Source organism: Acipenser ruthenus, chromosome 4 (genome assembly GCF_902713425.1).
Source record: "Acipenser ruthenus chromosome 4, fAciRut3.2 maternal haplotype, whole genome shotgun sequence".
Taxonomy (NCBI): Eukaryota; Metazoa; Chordata; class Actinopteri; order Acipenseriformes; family Acipenseridae; genus Acipenser; species Acipenser ruthenus.
This window is the reverse complement of record NC_081192.1, coordinates 38692819-38707297: the sequence shown is the minus strand read 5'-3', so window position 1 is coordinate 38707297 and position 14479 is coordinate 38692819. Positions and strand designations below refer to the sequence as shown.

At 36.5% G+C, this 14479-nt stretch overlaps 1 protein-coding gene across 1 annotated transcript; it reads left to right on the top strand.

The window, feature by feature from the left end:
• The first annotated feature begins 872 nt into the window (after positions 1-872).
• On the top strand, positions 873-5773 carry LOC117400654 (CCN family member 3-like). Its single transcript, XM_034000911.3, has 5 exons — positions 873-1150; positions 1631-1859; positions 2257-2508; positions 2890-3104; positions 3656-5773. Exons 1-5 carry the CDS (start codon positions 1094-1096, stop codon positions 3947-3949), a joined length of 1047 nt encoding a protein of 348 aa, XP_033856802.3. The 5' UTR covers positions 873-1093; the 3' UTR covers positions 3950-5773.
• The last annotated feature ends 8706 nt before the right edge of the window (positions 5774-14479 follow it).

Sequence of the window (14479 nt, the reverse complement as noted above, 5' to 3'; positions counted from 1 at the left end):
CCCAGGGACACAGAAAAAAAGGTAATGGTCTTGTCACATGTTGGGTGACTTTTGTTACCATGTCTTTTGAAGATTAAATAAAGTACAAAATGAGATTCTAGAAGCTGTATTTATAATATAGAAAAATATATTTCTAATATATTTCAATGCCGGACAGTGTTTAAAAAACAGTCAATAACTCTCTTAGTATCACAGAACCAGTTCCCCCCTTTACCTGCATACAGTTTGGTTGACATCAGGTCTCCATCGCATCGCCATCCAATCATGGTTAATGTGGGGAGCAACATTCATGGTAATGACAACATGTCAGCTATAGCACCAAGCTTTTACAACCTCAGCTCCTATGACTAGATTCACCAATCCACTTGTTACCAACTTTTGTCTAAACGTGTTCCTATTTTGTACTGTCAGTAAGGGCAAGCACCTGCGATGGGATAGCTGCCAGTTTTATTTTTGGCATTGAGGGTTGTCCTTGTAACTGACGTTATTTTCTGTGAAACTGCTATGTCAGAAATAGCACAATCCTGGGTTTGAGATTTGATCCTGCAGTACATAACACAAACTAGGAATTAAACGGCACACTAAAATATGACCTGTGCTTTACACATTCTGTTTGCTGGTTCTGGAAATTACCTTTTCAAGTTAAATATTGATTTTATTTATTTATATTTTGAAAATGCATACTTTATTGTAATGTACGTTCCAATTAATTTTTTATATTTGATTGTAAGTTTTTTTTCAATAAGATCATCTTGACATGAATACAAAATGTTCGTCACCTTCCCCTAATAGTGTTTCCCGCTTACAGTTATTAAGTACCAGCAGCTGGTCAGGCCTGGGATGAGAGTATTTAAACAGCATGCTGTCAAAAACAGTGTTCCACTGCCATCCAATCAGAAATCTGTTAACCTGTGCAATAGTGGTTTGTTTTGCAGTATCTTATCCAATCAGCTCACTGCCTCCTAAGAGAGCTTTATATATTATTCTGTGGCTTTTTAATATTGTGCAAAAAGGAAATTCCAGAGATCTGACCAGCAGGAAAAGTGGAAGATAACAGATAGACTTGGGAAAGTTAATAAACAGAGAGGACGAGATGATACGACTCCAGGCAAGAATTGCGCAACTATTTTTCTTTTTTGTTTTGAAGCTGGTGAGTTGGACATTTCTCTCTAAAGAAATGACCATACGTTAGGAAATAATGAGTTATACTGTTGTTACCAAAAAAAAAAAACGATTATAAACATATTATCTAGAGAAACCTATTTGCTTTTCCTTACTATTTTCCACCATTTGTTTGTAAACGTAACTAACGCGGTACTACAGTAGAATATTTGCTAATCTGAAAATGAGAAAGCAACAGAATTGACTTACAAATATATCAGGTGAAATGTCTTTATAAACTGTTAATCGTGTTATAGTAAAATGTACTTTAACGTTTTTAGCTTTCCATGAATGACGCCTATTTAATCATAAACTTACATTTACGATTTGAGCTTCTACCAACAAAGCATGTGAAAGCACTGGCAACGAATACAATAAACCATCGGTGCATCTCAATTTGTACACATTTGCAATTGCAAGCCTACTGTACCACCAGCCGCTTACCTATTGCAGTATTTCTTTTTCACAGTTCTGGTCCCAAGTGAGTTCCCAGCAATGCTCATCTCAGTGCAGGTGTCCGACCGAGCCGCCTATGTGCGCTCCCGGGGTTCAACTAATACTGGATGACTGCGCGTGCTGCCTGGTTTGTTCCCGGCAGCAAGGAGAAGCTTGCTCAGAGAGAAGCCCCTGCGACACACACAAAGCACTGCGCTGCGATTACAGTGCTGATCCGAGGAAGAGAGTAGGAGTCTGCATGGGTGAGAACAGATTGCTTACAGCATAAAACATACCCACACTTAAAATAATCAGATTGGTGATTTTGTAGATACGTTATAAGAACTGCAATGTTAAGGCATCCAGATAAAATGATTCATTATTTTTTACGATATTATGACAAAAAATGCACAAAAACAGTGGGCAAATGTAATTCTGAAGAGTGAGTCCAAGTTATATAATTTTAAAATGGTTTGCCTACCAAGATAAACCTGAGCTTACTTGAAGAGCACAGAAGTAACCATATAAAACTATTGCAGCTTTATTGGATTACAACAGGTTTATGTAGCATACCCTTGAAATCATTTTTGGAATCAATTTTTGTAATGAAAAAAATCTAAAGCAGTGGTTCATTTAACAAAGGCCTCTTGTCTTTTGTAGCCTGGGAAGGAGACATCTGTGTCTTTGATGGCTCTGTCTATCAGAATGGTGAAACATTCCAGCCTAGCTGCAAATACCAGTGTGTCTGCAGGGACGGCCAGATCAGCTGCGTGCCACGCTGCAACCTGGATGTGCTGCTCCCAGGCCCAGACTGCCCCTTCCCCAGGAAAGTCCAACTTCCAGGAGAATGCTGTGAGAAGTGGGTGTGTGACTCCAAGGCAGAATCACCCCTTGGGGGTTTTGTGATGGCAGGTGAGTACGTGCTTGCAGTAATAACATCCTGGTTATTGTTGGAATGCTTTCAATCAGTCAGAGACTTTTTTAGTGTTGTTGTCTACCAGTTTCACATGGAAACCTTGGATCATGTTTGCTTTTTTTTAATACGGACTGTATAGGAAGAAATTCAAGGAGGGGCTTGAAATGCCGATTATATTTTAAACCATCAGGTACATGTCATTTTCAGTTACGTATTAAATCTAAGTGGCATATAAGTGAAATTCCATGTGTCAGAGTATTAGTTTATAGTTTCAAACGATATGGGGAGGATGTATCCATCATAGATAATTCAGCTTTTGGACATTTTTGATGAATGGGACAACAGCTGCCAATAAATGTATTGTTCTTTTTAAACAGCTTACAGACAGGAAGACACCTATGGAGTTGACGTCTTTAATCCCAGCATTAACTGCATTGAACAGACAACGGAATGGGGCGCCTGCTCCAAGTCTTGTGGAATGGGGGTGTCCACACGGGTCACCAACAGGAACCGTCGCTGTGAGATGGGGAAGCAGAACCGCCTGTGCATGGTCAGACCATGTGAGAAGGAACATCAGAAGCAGACAAGCAAGGTATGAGGCAGAGAATGGCTTTAGGCGTTCTGCTTTTGAAGCCACAGCCTTTTTATGGCATAAAGCGTTTTCTTTTCATCTGTCATTCTTTAAACCTTCCCATTTATTCTCAGCCTATTATGTGATTATAACTATCAAACAGGATTGGCTAGTGTTAAGTTTGTTGCCTTCTTATTGATAAGTAAAGGCGTATAAACCCTTAAAGAATGTTGCTTGACATTTCCATGCCAGTGTTAATTAAGGCAGAAACACACCAATTAATCTGATTAGTAAATTATATGTTTTTTTTGGGGGGGGGGGGGGTTTACTTCAAGATATTGAAAGACTTCTAGTCAAAGTTTCTTGAAGTATTTCCAAATTCTGCACTATTCAGTGTTTAATAGTTACGGATGATTGCAACGGTGTTTCCTGTACTGTACATCACTCGAATGTGCACTGACCATTGCTGGTACAGTATTCCAAAGAGGAAAATGTCATTATGCGTTTGTGTGTACTAAACTGACATGTTTATTTTACAAACATAAGCCTGTTTTTCTTTCTCTGTGAATCAGAAGGGGAAGAAGTGTTTCAGAACAAAGAAGACTATGAAGCCAACGCACTTTGAGTTTAAGAACTGCACCAGTGTACATGCCTACAAACCCAGGTACTGCGGCGTGTGCAGTGATGGGAGGTGCTGTACCCCGCATAGCACCAAAACTGTGCAGGTGGAATTCCGGTGTCCCAGGGGCAAAACCATCAAGAAGACAATGATGTTCATCAATACCTGTGCCTGCCATAACAACTGCCCGAGGGACAACGCTGTCTTCCAAATGTCAGACCCCATGTTCAATAGATTCAAAATATAAGTATTCTGCTACTTTTTTTTTTTTTTACAGGTGGTTAATGAATGTGGTTGTCATTATTCTAAAGGGAAAGTGTATGAAAGCACAATTACTTTAACAGTACAGTAGTGTCAATCACACATTGTAATTCAGAAACTATTATTGTAATATTTAGAGCCAGTACTTGTATACTGTATTACATAATATAGCCTCATAAACTTATTGTTACATCAGAAACTTCTTAGTAATCAGATGCTTTGAAGCAATATAAGCTTAAAGGTCTAGCACACTATTTTGCTTCTTTAGCTATAACAGAACTTTATGATTTTATTTATAATCAGATACTGCTGCAAGTAATCCAGTGGTTAAAGAACCAGGTTTATAACCAGGAGGTCCCCAGTTCAAATCCCACCTCAGCCACTGACTCATTGTGTGACCCTGAGCAAGTCACTTAAGCTCCTTGTGCTCCGTCTTTCGGGTGAGACGTAGTTGTAAGTGACTCTGCAGCTGATGCATAGTTCACACACCCTAGTCTCTGTAAGTCGCCTTGGATGAAGGCGTCTGCGAAATAAACAAATAATATAATAATATATGTGTCCCTCTAGATGAAACCGGCTTTGATTTAAATGCTGGACCTCAAGGTTTTCCTTCTGACAAAGTAGACAGCTAGAATAATGCAGTAAACACAAGAGACCCACCATTTACACTTTAGATGAACCATATTGTGAAGCACTGCAGCTTTAAGCAAGAAAAAAAAAACAGAACGTTCTAAGACAAAATATGCAGAATATTGATAAAAGACTCTGAGGACAGTTTGTTAATTTCATTTGCGGTGATAGACAGTATGGACTGCAATGAAAAACTAGCATGTTACTCAGACTGAAAGACTGTAAATACTTGCTCTATATTTTTATCCTGTTTACTGTGTGCGTAAGGGAGGGAGGGGGGGTTCCATGATGTGTAAGGAATTTGTAAATAGAAAATGTATATAATGTATTTCACCCAATGTGTAACAAGTATGATAATGACAAGCATGACTGCAGTTCCCAGTTATAAAATATATTTTTTTTATGGAAAATGTTTATCTATTAATGTTTCTACCAGGTCTCTAGTGTACATGTATTTTATCATGTACAGTGAGTGGTGGTGGTGGTGTAACTGGCCTGGATAACAAACACTCTGAAAGTGCAAGACAGAAATCTACTGCAAGTTTCTAGCTTTTCAAAAACCCAAATGCTGCCAGTTATGAACCTTTGTAGTCTGAACTGCCGGACAATTGTCTGTAACTGAATTTCATGTTCTAAATGCAAAATAGCTAAACAAGGTATCTTCCTTGAGGAAAAAAATCATTGTAAGATGAAAAAGAACAGGGTTAGTAAAAGAGAGTTTAGCATGTTGTAATGGTGGCTGTCTTCAACAGCCTAAAACAAAGAGTGAGCATACTGTTGTTGCTGAATGAATAAAACACGTATGATAATTATTTTATTCCTCTCTAAAATAGGGCCTTACCTCTCAAATCTAACACACTGACAACCAGTGTAAGCACGTATTTATAAATGTTTAAGAAAAGTGAAATATCAAAAAAAAAATCCTATCTGACAAGTATGTGTTGTATTCATAATACAGCATCAGAGAACTGTGCTTGGAAACACAGAAGACATACAACTCTGGATGACCTCATTCTTAAACTTGTTTTTTACAATCATGTATTAACCATTTTAATTAAAGGGATGAGTAATGCAACTGACTGTGCAATGGGTGTGACTTTTGTTAACTGAGTTATGAAAGCATAACTTGAGGGGTCAGGACTAGCCAGTCACACTGAAATGCCTTACATTTTTCTTCTTTTTAATGCTGTACATTTTACCGTTACAATCGGCCTTTTTCTCTAAAATAAGACAACTATTTAAAAATAGTTAATTGCTGAAATCAAGTTGCAAGCTGACAGGTGGTGGACAGCTATACTCCAAATACAAGCTAAATTTGAATCACAAAACAGAAACAATATTCAATACATACTGAAACAATGTTTTTTTTTTCATATAGTACACATTAAATTAGGTTTCACAGGTTTGTAAACGCAGATGCTTAAACATTATGTGCATTTAATATAGACTGGTATATTGACTGATTTTGTATAAAAAGACACAAAAATAATAATATTGAGCGTGTTTACAAATTACTAGCATGAGTAAAAACGAAATATTGGGAACACAACTAAACATTACTATCTTTTGGGCCAGGTTACCCATTACATTACAAGTAAAAAAATACACAAAATAGGGAATACATAATTGTACAGTGTATTAGAATATGTTATAATAAGTCCAAGGCTTTAAAATCAATTTCTTACCTACTATTAGCACAAGTAGTAACACTGCACGAGGTAATGACATTGATTGTAGTTATTGTTCATTTAAAGTCCAGGTCAATTGCTCCAGTGACAGAAGAATGGACTTCAGACCACTCTGAATGGCAGAAGTAGGTCTGGTCTTCATGAAGGAGGTCTGGGACTAGTCTGTTACTGTTATCCACTCAACGGCTGTGACATTACTTTGGTGGAACCACAGGAGGTTTTCAACTCACTTGGACTCATCATGGTTCTGCACGGAAACAATAACTGGGAAAGAAAAGGTGTAAATATTCCTCTAAAGCAAATAATGGAATTTACAATTTCTACAGTCAATTGCAATACAAACTAAATAAGACATATATAAATTTAATCAATTGCAGTAGAAGTCTACCCACTTTTTAGGTCCCACTAAGAATGCGTGAACCCAGCAACAGGAATAAACTAGTAGCAGGCATATCTCTGCTTTGCACATTTCTAGAGAACCGCTAGTTCAGGTGTGCTGAAACTTGAGAAGTATATTTTTTAGCGCAGGTTTTTGTTGATAGTATGAGAATAAGGAGGTTAAAAAACACTCTGTCTTTTGTCTCTTACGTTTTTATATGCATATGTATATCTAGAGAAATGCTTCTCCAGATGTGATTAAGCTTGAAAAGAATATTTTTTAGCACAACTTATTTATGTTATTATCTAGGGGTATGAACCCCCCTATTTGTATGTATGTCTCTTAATCAGTATGTGAATTCCGTACATATACTAAGAAGTGCTAATTCAGTTGTAATTACTTTGGTTTTTATTTATAAAAACAGACTGGGGCATATGGTTTCTTTCCAAATAAAACAAAGTTCATTTGGAGGGAATGGGTTGTTTCACAAATGGAAGCAAATGAACTGCAGTAAGCTCAACTCCATTGATTCACTTTGCTTTCACATACTGTGATTCTCTTGATTTGCTGCACATTTTGATGTGAATCCAGTTATATACAAGTAATACAGTTGAATCTCTGCCCTTACAAAAAAAAGTCATAATTATCAAATTGCAATGGAAAATGAAAACTTTGGCAAATTTTGAAACAAACCTGTGAAGAAATGAAAACAAATATTTGACGGGGGTAAATCTAGTCTACAAAAGACAACAAGTCGCTGTGTAACAATTAGTTTTAATGGTATGTATTTTCTTTAGTTGGAAATATAGAAGCATTTACCATATTATATAGTCAAAGAAAAAGTTGAATGGCATACCAAAAGTTCACTGCACTAAACTGTGGTAAAAGCACAGTGAAATTATATTGTGGGAATTTTTTGGCACCTGAATAAAGAGGAGATCTTAGGGTTGGACAGCGAGAAAATGTAATAATGTAAAATTGTTTAATACAGCATGAATAGATTTGACTACCAGTCTCTTGATCCATAAAATATCTTCAAATGCTATACAAACTTTCAAGAACTGTCTGTGTTTTTATTATATTAATGTAAAAAAAAGAAAAATTAGAGAATATATCTTAAATCTGCGTTTCTTGTTTTTTAAAACTTACTGTATAAATAGATCGGGAGTATTAAAGAGTCCATCATAGTTAAAAGCAAATGCTGGGCCTGACACTACATTCACACCATTGTACTGACTGGCATATTTCTTCAAGAGCACCCTGTGGAAGTTAGTCCCAGATTCCTGCAATACAAAAACATAACTGACACCCATTATAAAAGTTTGGCTGGGTTTATTAATATGCTTCACACTTAGCTATTTTATAAAATACCTTACCTATGCTTTATCATGCTTTTACTATGGTAAACTTTTATATGGAACATTCCGTTTGTTGTTTGCAGATTAATTGAAAAGTACAAAATGTACAAAATATATTAAAATAACACTTTCATGGGTTTTAAAATTATAAAAGTCTGTCAGTGAATTTCAAAGCTTAAAGTTTAACCCCCTTTAAAATAAATAAAATAAAAAAACAGTCTTTGTTTCCTGTTGTGCACAGTATTTGCAGAAAAATTATATGAGTAAACTTTGAAAACATTGCCACCTAGTGGTAATTGTATTGCTTAGGGTCAAAGCTCTTATTTTTAAAAGCAGGGTACATAAGAACAGCGTTGCATATCAAGAGTGCATCATGTGCTTTGTTCAGATCTAAAGGAAAACGGAAATGGCATTGTTTAACATAGGTTAGAAAAAGAAATACCCAAAGGTGAAAAGTTGGTCTTTACTTATTCAGTTAGTTAGTTAATTAATTTTAAGTTTTAGCTTGTATTAAAATAGTCTTGTCTTTTTCCCACTTACAATGAAACATTTTTTAAAAAATCTGAAAATATTCAAAATAAATAAGAAACAATTAAATGTATTTCATTTAAATGCCATAATATTAAATCTCTGATTTTATGGCATATAAACAAGCAGATTACAGACTTACTTGGTGGATAAAGAAAAGCCTCTGTAATATTGGTATTACCAGGATAGAAATCACACTGTGGACTTTGGTTTTCTGGAACGCGGACATCAGCTCTCAAGCAGTTTGGTATGATGTCCGGCAATTACAAGCTCTTATTTATAAATAAACCAAGTGAGTCCTTGCTTGGTTAATCATAGTACAGCATAATGAAAGAATGGTAAAGCAAGAGAAATGTTTTATTGTTATTAATATTAGTGGTAGTAGTAGTAGTAGTAATAGTATAGGTGTTTTTCTTTCTTATTATTATTATTTATGTTATTATGCTGTTTTTTAAACCTTGGAGCTTTAGCTTGAGCAAATAAAATTGGATTCTTATAGGCTTTTCTACAGTGAAGAAAGTCCAGGTTGGCATAAGAGTTTTTTTGTTGTAGGCACTCACATAACCAAGCTGATACAGCAGGCAGTATTTCTCACTGGAGCGTAGAACTCTGGGTCTTCTGAATGGCATGTGTGTCTGTTCAGTGGCAGTCACTGAGCACATAGACAAGGAGACAGAAGATATAAACATTTATATAGAGGATTCACGCTCCCATAGCCATGGCGATACAAAATATGTATGTAAAATATACCTGTACTTTACCTGTAAGGTTGAGCCTTTCATTCTTATTAACTGTGCCGTGGGACAGACAGGAGAATCGATTGAGTTGGGTCCATAGTTCTTAAAGCAACTCAAATGAGTACTTAGAAAATATGTATTGACTTGATTTAGAAAGCAATTTTGTAAGAAAGGCAAAAGAGAATTTCTGGAATCCAATAAGTATTAGATAGTTGAGCAAACTAAAAACACCCCGACATATGGTTGGTAGGATTTTCATTGTGTTCACACACCACTCCCAGATACCCTTCCACACCAGGTACAATTTACAATAATTAACTCTTTCTGGATGCTTAATGTTAACAAGGCATTAATGCAAATTATGTTCAAACTTTTTATTGTGGAGGGTTCAACGGTTTACTTCAGGATCTCTGGACCACAGCTGCTGTAATGATCCCTTTAAGACCTGTCCAGGGCAGCTGCCTTTATTTTTATTTCTTTATTTAGCAGACGCCTTTATCCAAGGTGACTTACAGAGACTAGGGTGTGTGAACTATGCATCAGCTGCAGAGTCACTTACAATTACATCTTACCCGAAAGACAGAGCACAAGGAGGTTAAGTGACTTGCTCAGGGTCACACAATGAGTCAGTGGCCTCCTGGTTACAAGCCCTTTTCTTTAACCACTGAACCACACAGCCTCCTTAAGTCTCCTTTAATAACTGTTATTAAGCCCCCTTTAGATGGTTATGCACTGACAGTTAGGCTCAGTCAGAGAGAAGGGTAAAAGGAGACTACTGTACCGTAACAAACCTAGTTAGGTTTGGGTTATTGGACAAAAGGTATGTAGTATGAAACCAGAATAATGCTTGACTATGTGCAGTTTGGAAGAAATTAAATAAATGTAACTTGAATAGCCATGAGCCGGAATCCTTTGTGGGAAGCCTGAGGTAGTTGTCCCTAAATTTCAGTATGTCTCCCTTGGACACTTTAACTTCCTGCTTGTATTTAGTGTGTGGCACAGTAATGCCTATCTAACAAGCATCAGCAGCCACATCCACATCCATGTAGTGTGGCAGGGCAGAGGCCTGCCTGTAAATAGTGTTGGGTTATGTGTTGGTTGTGGTTGGCAAGGATGGGGTTCATTTCTATCCCAGCCAAATAAATGTAGATTTGGGTTTTGTGGCTGTGTTTGCGCAGCCACAGATTTAATTCATTACCTGTTTAATTGTTTTATTAATTGAATTAGTTTCACCTGACTGTAATCAGCAGGCAGGTAGTTAAGCAGGTCAATCTGTTTGTACTGGGCAGTCTGTGGAAAGCTGAGGTCTGTGTATGAAGACATGAAAGAAAAGGTACTGTGGGAATCTTAGTATTTGGTTAATTTGTAAACTGTGTGTGAAGCAAGTGTTTTTGTAGTTGGTAAATGACTTAGTTGTCCAGTGTACTAAAATAAAAAAGAAAGTTTAGCACTATATGTGGGAGTTAAGTTCTTGTTTATTTTATTTCTGTAACTAATAAAAGTGTTTTAAAGTACTGTTCTGTGTCTGCTAATTAAAATGGTACAAACAAGCCTTAGCCATAAGGCTGTGTTATAGTAGATAACTACAGTACTAGTATGTTAATTGCACATTTTACTGTTTAGATATATCACAGTTTCTGTAACTCAAGATAAGTTTTGTTGTGGATAGTAATATCATACACTTTTAATTTGAGTATTTATAACAGGCACATGTAAAAATGTGGCTGACTTCTGGATAATCTAATGCATACCAGGGCAGGAACAGGTCAATTTGACATCAGGTGTCCAAGTAATTGGAGGGCATGATCCAGGTTCAGTTACCTCTGTAGGGAATGAGGGCTTGAACCAGGGCTTTCTCAACAGGTGACTCATACTGCCATGAGTACCATTGTTAGCTGCTGGGTGAACTTCCAACAGCTGTGTAAAGAGAAGCATGTTAGTGCACTTAACTGTTGTGGGGTTTATTTTGCCACGTTCTGGGACATTTTCACTGTCTGATTGTGCATAAAAGTACTACTCCTAACTCTGTCAAGGAGTGCTTAAACAAAACTTTCCACAAATCCTTAAACTAACACCGGACGTTATATATATATATATATATACACACACATACTTTTACAGGTCTCCTCTCAAGTCTTAACAGACTCCAGACCACAGCATTTATCTTCTTATCTATGGCTTAATCGGCCTTGGATGCTTCTCATTGATGACCCAATGACCCAGGGCAGTGTCTCTTGGGTAATGTAGTCCTGATTCCCCCTGGTTAGGACTCCAGACTACATTTTCCCCTGCTGACAGTTGACATGGGAAAAATACAGTGCTGAATTCTAGTACTTGTGTACCACACTGTCTATAAACCTCCTGAAAGATTCTTCTTTTCCAGGTACTTAACAACTTCCCACACATGAGGTTATAAGCCTCTGTATTGGCAAATGGCTCCACTTCTGTTTTATGAAGAAACCATATGCAATAAATCTTGCCTGAAATGAAACATGGTAACACTGATAACAATGCAAATGTAATATGGTAACACTGATAATGCAATCTAAGCCAGCATAACTACAGTGTAGCTTTTTTTTTTTTTTTTTTTTTTTAAGAAAATGATTTGCAGCACAATATCAAATATCTTATGGGGCTGTTGTAAAATGCCTGGCGTGTCACCACTAAGTTTCAGTTGTCATGGACCATCTTTCACATGTTTATTTGGCACTTGTATGTTTTACATTTTACACGTTTATTTGATTAGTGCATGTTTTATATATTGTCAGATACTTTATAGTTGATTTGTATCCCACAATTGGCTGAGCGCTACCCGGGCGGCAGCGGGGCTTGGATCAGCCAGGGTGTCCTCGGCTTACCGCGCTCCAGCGACCCCTGTGGTCTGGCCGGGCACCTGCGGGCTTGCCTGTAAGCTGCCCAGGGCTGCGTTGTCCTCCAGGGTTGTAGCTCTGGGTGGCTGCATGGTGAGCCTGCAGTGTGTAAAGAAACGGGCGGCTGACAGCACACACTTTGGAGGACAGTGTGTATTCATCTTCGCCCCTCCCGAGTCAGTGCAGGGGTGGTAGCTGGAAGTAGATTTTATTTTAAAACACTAAATAAAATACTTTTTAAAGTTTTAAAAAATCCTTTATCCATTCTTGAAAAATGTTTTTAATTTGTAAAAGTTAAACATTTTATTTCCAAGATTATTTATATTCAAAGAATATCTAGCTTTTTTCTTTAATTAAAACATTGCATGTTCTAATAACAATTCACACATGTTTTTTTTTTCCCTTTCAATATTCCATGGGCATATCCAGATTAAGTGTGACAAGTTATCAATTGTAATAGTATCTTCCACCGATATCCTAGCTTTGGTATCTTGAATGATGTTCTGGAATTGGTTGGTTTCTACTGTTTTACTTCAGCTGGTTTCTATTTATTTCTGGTTACAAAGGTGTAAATGACCCCTGGCCTTCCTAACAGTGTTATCTAAAGTACTAAACTGATATCCCATTATAGGGTTGAGTTAATGAATTGTGTTGTCCAGTGATTATCAAAAAGGCTAATCAGAACTGTAAGCATCCTTTCAAAAAGTTTATTAACCAGGATATGGTTAACTGGTTCCCAACATTAACACAGAGCATTGGAAGAGGTTAAGCAGAATTCTAAACAACCATGTATAAAAGTGCCCAGCACATATTCCCCAGACTTGGCTTGCAAATCAGCAGATTGTACTACATGATCTTGAAGAGCCAAAGATTCATGAAATATGTACCCTATCCTCAAAAATGCACCTTTTTTTTTTTCAAAAGTATGTTCTAAATAAAATACCTGTACAAGTTGAAGCCAAGTTCAGTTAAACAACCTAGGCCTGTGGATATTGGATCATATTTGACCCTGGAGTGTGTTATATAAAATGGCACCTCCACTCTCCCAAAGTGAATTGATTGTAAAGGGAATTGGCCAATGAGAATGCACCCTCTATTCTTGCCATTTATTTGAACAGACTTGCAAAACCGATTGGACATAGTCCATGACACACAGGGTGAGTCAGCATCTATAATCAAATACAACATGACAATACTCTCCTCTTCAGTAATTGTTTTAAATCTGCCTTCCCAAACCAGCTTTCCTTGCATTATAGCTAGCATGGTAAAGGTTAAGTAGAATTATATGGTTTCCTTACTCAGTACTTACAGTAACAATGGTGTAATGGTTTTGGAAAGTCTTGGTAGGAAAAGCTGCCTGCATATAGGGAGAATGTGTTCCACATGTTTCTGGATAAAATACAATTTAAAAAAATGGTGTTTCTTCAGAAAACTAAACCCAGATTAATGCTACCAGGAATGTTTAAGTTTATCAGCACCCTTCTTTTGAAAACACAAATTAATATTTTAATAATAGGCTTCACATTGTCCAAAATGTATTTGGCCAGGTCATTTTTAATCTTGGTATTTTATTTTAAAGTAATGCAAGTGAGAATCACTTAATTACATAAAACATAACTTCTCTTTTTAAGTGTACAATGTAAATTCTGTTTATTATATGCTATAGTAAAATGTTAAGCACCCAATACGCTTGCTGCTTGAAATCCATCAAGTGAAACAAGAATCACTGGTTGCTTTGAAAAGCTTAATGGCACATAAGACACATAAATAATATATCATTAAGAATCACTGGGGGGTATTTTCAAAGTGTAACTCCAGTCTCCAAATGAAATGTAAGAAGTTAAAGACAAAGGATTGGAAATATGCCTCACTAAGGTTTGAACAATATAACAGTAAAAAAAGAAATGAGAAATCTCCCCCACTAGTCGCCCTTCAAATAAATACAGTTGGTAGGCTATTTAGTTTAAGAAAAAGTGATGGGCAGTAACACATTATTTATATATATATATATATATATATATATATATATATATACACACATTGTTTTTTCATGTCCCTCTTATTTTGTTTGTCAATTATTTAATATTTCTCTCATGAAGGATATGGATTACATCTGTGTATTGAACACAAGTTAACGTACTGTATTTGAATGTCATTATTTATTGAAATAAACCACCAGAGGGAGCCCAGAATGTAACAGATGTCAATAAGAAAAGTCTCATCTCTCAAATGATTGAGCTCTCTCTGGTGGTGGTTGATGTTACAAATGCAGTTTGCCTTTTGAAATACAGTATACTCGTATAGACAAATGGTTGGGGAATCCTTT

Coding starts and splice junctions, on each gene's coding strand:
- LOC117400654 (XM_034000911.3), top strand. CDS start 1,094: ATGATACGACTCCAGGCAAGAATTGCGCAACTATTTTTCTTTTTTGTT. Junction 1,151..1,630: donor TCTTTTTTGTTTTGAAGCTG/GTGAGTTGGACA, acceptor TCTTTTTCACAG/TTCTGGTCCCAAGTGAGTTC. Junction 3,105..3,655: donor ATCAGAAGCAGACAAGCAAG/GTATGAGGCAGA, acceptor TCTGTGAATCAG/AAGGGGAAGAAGTGTTTCAG.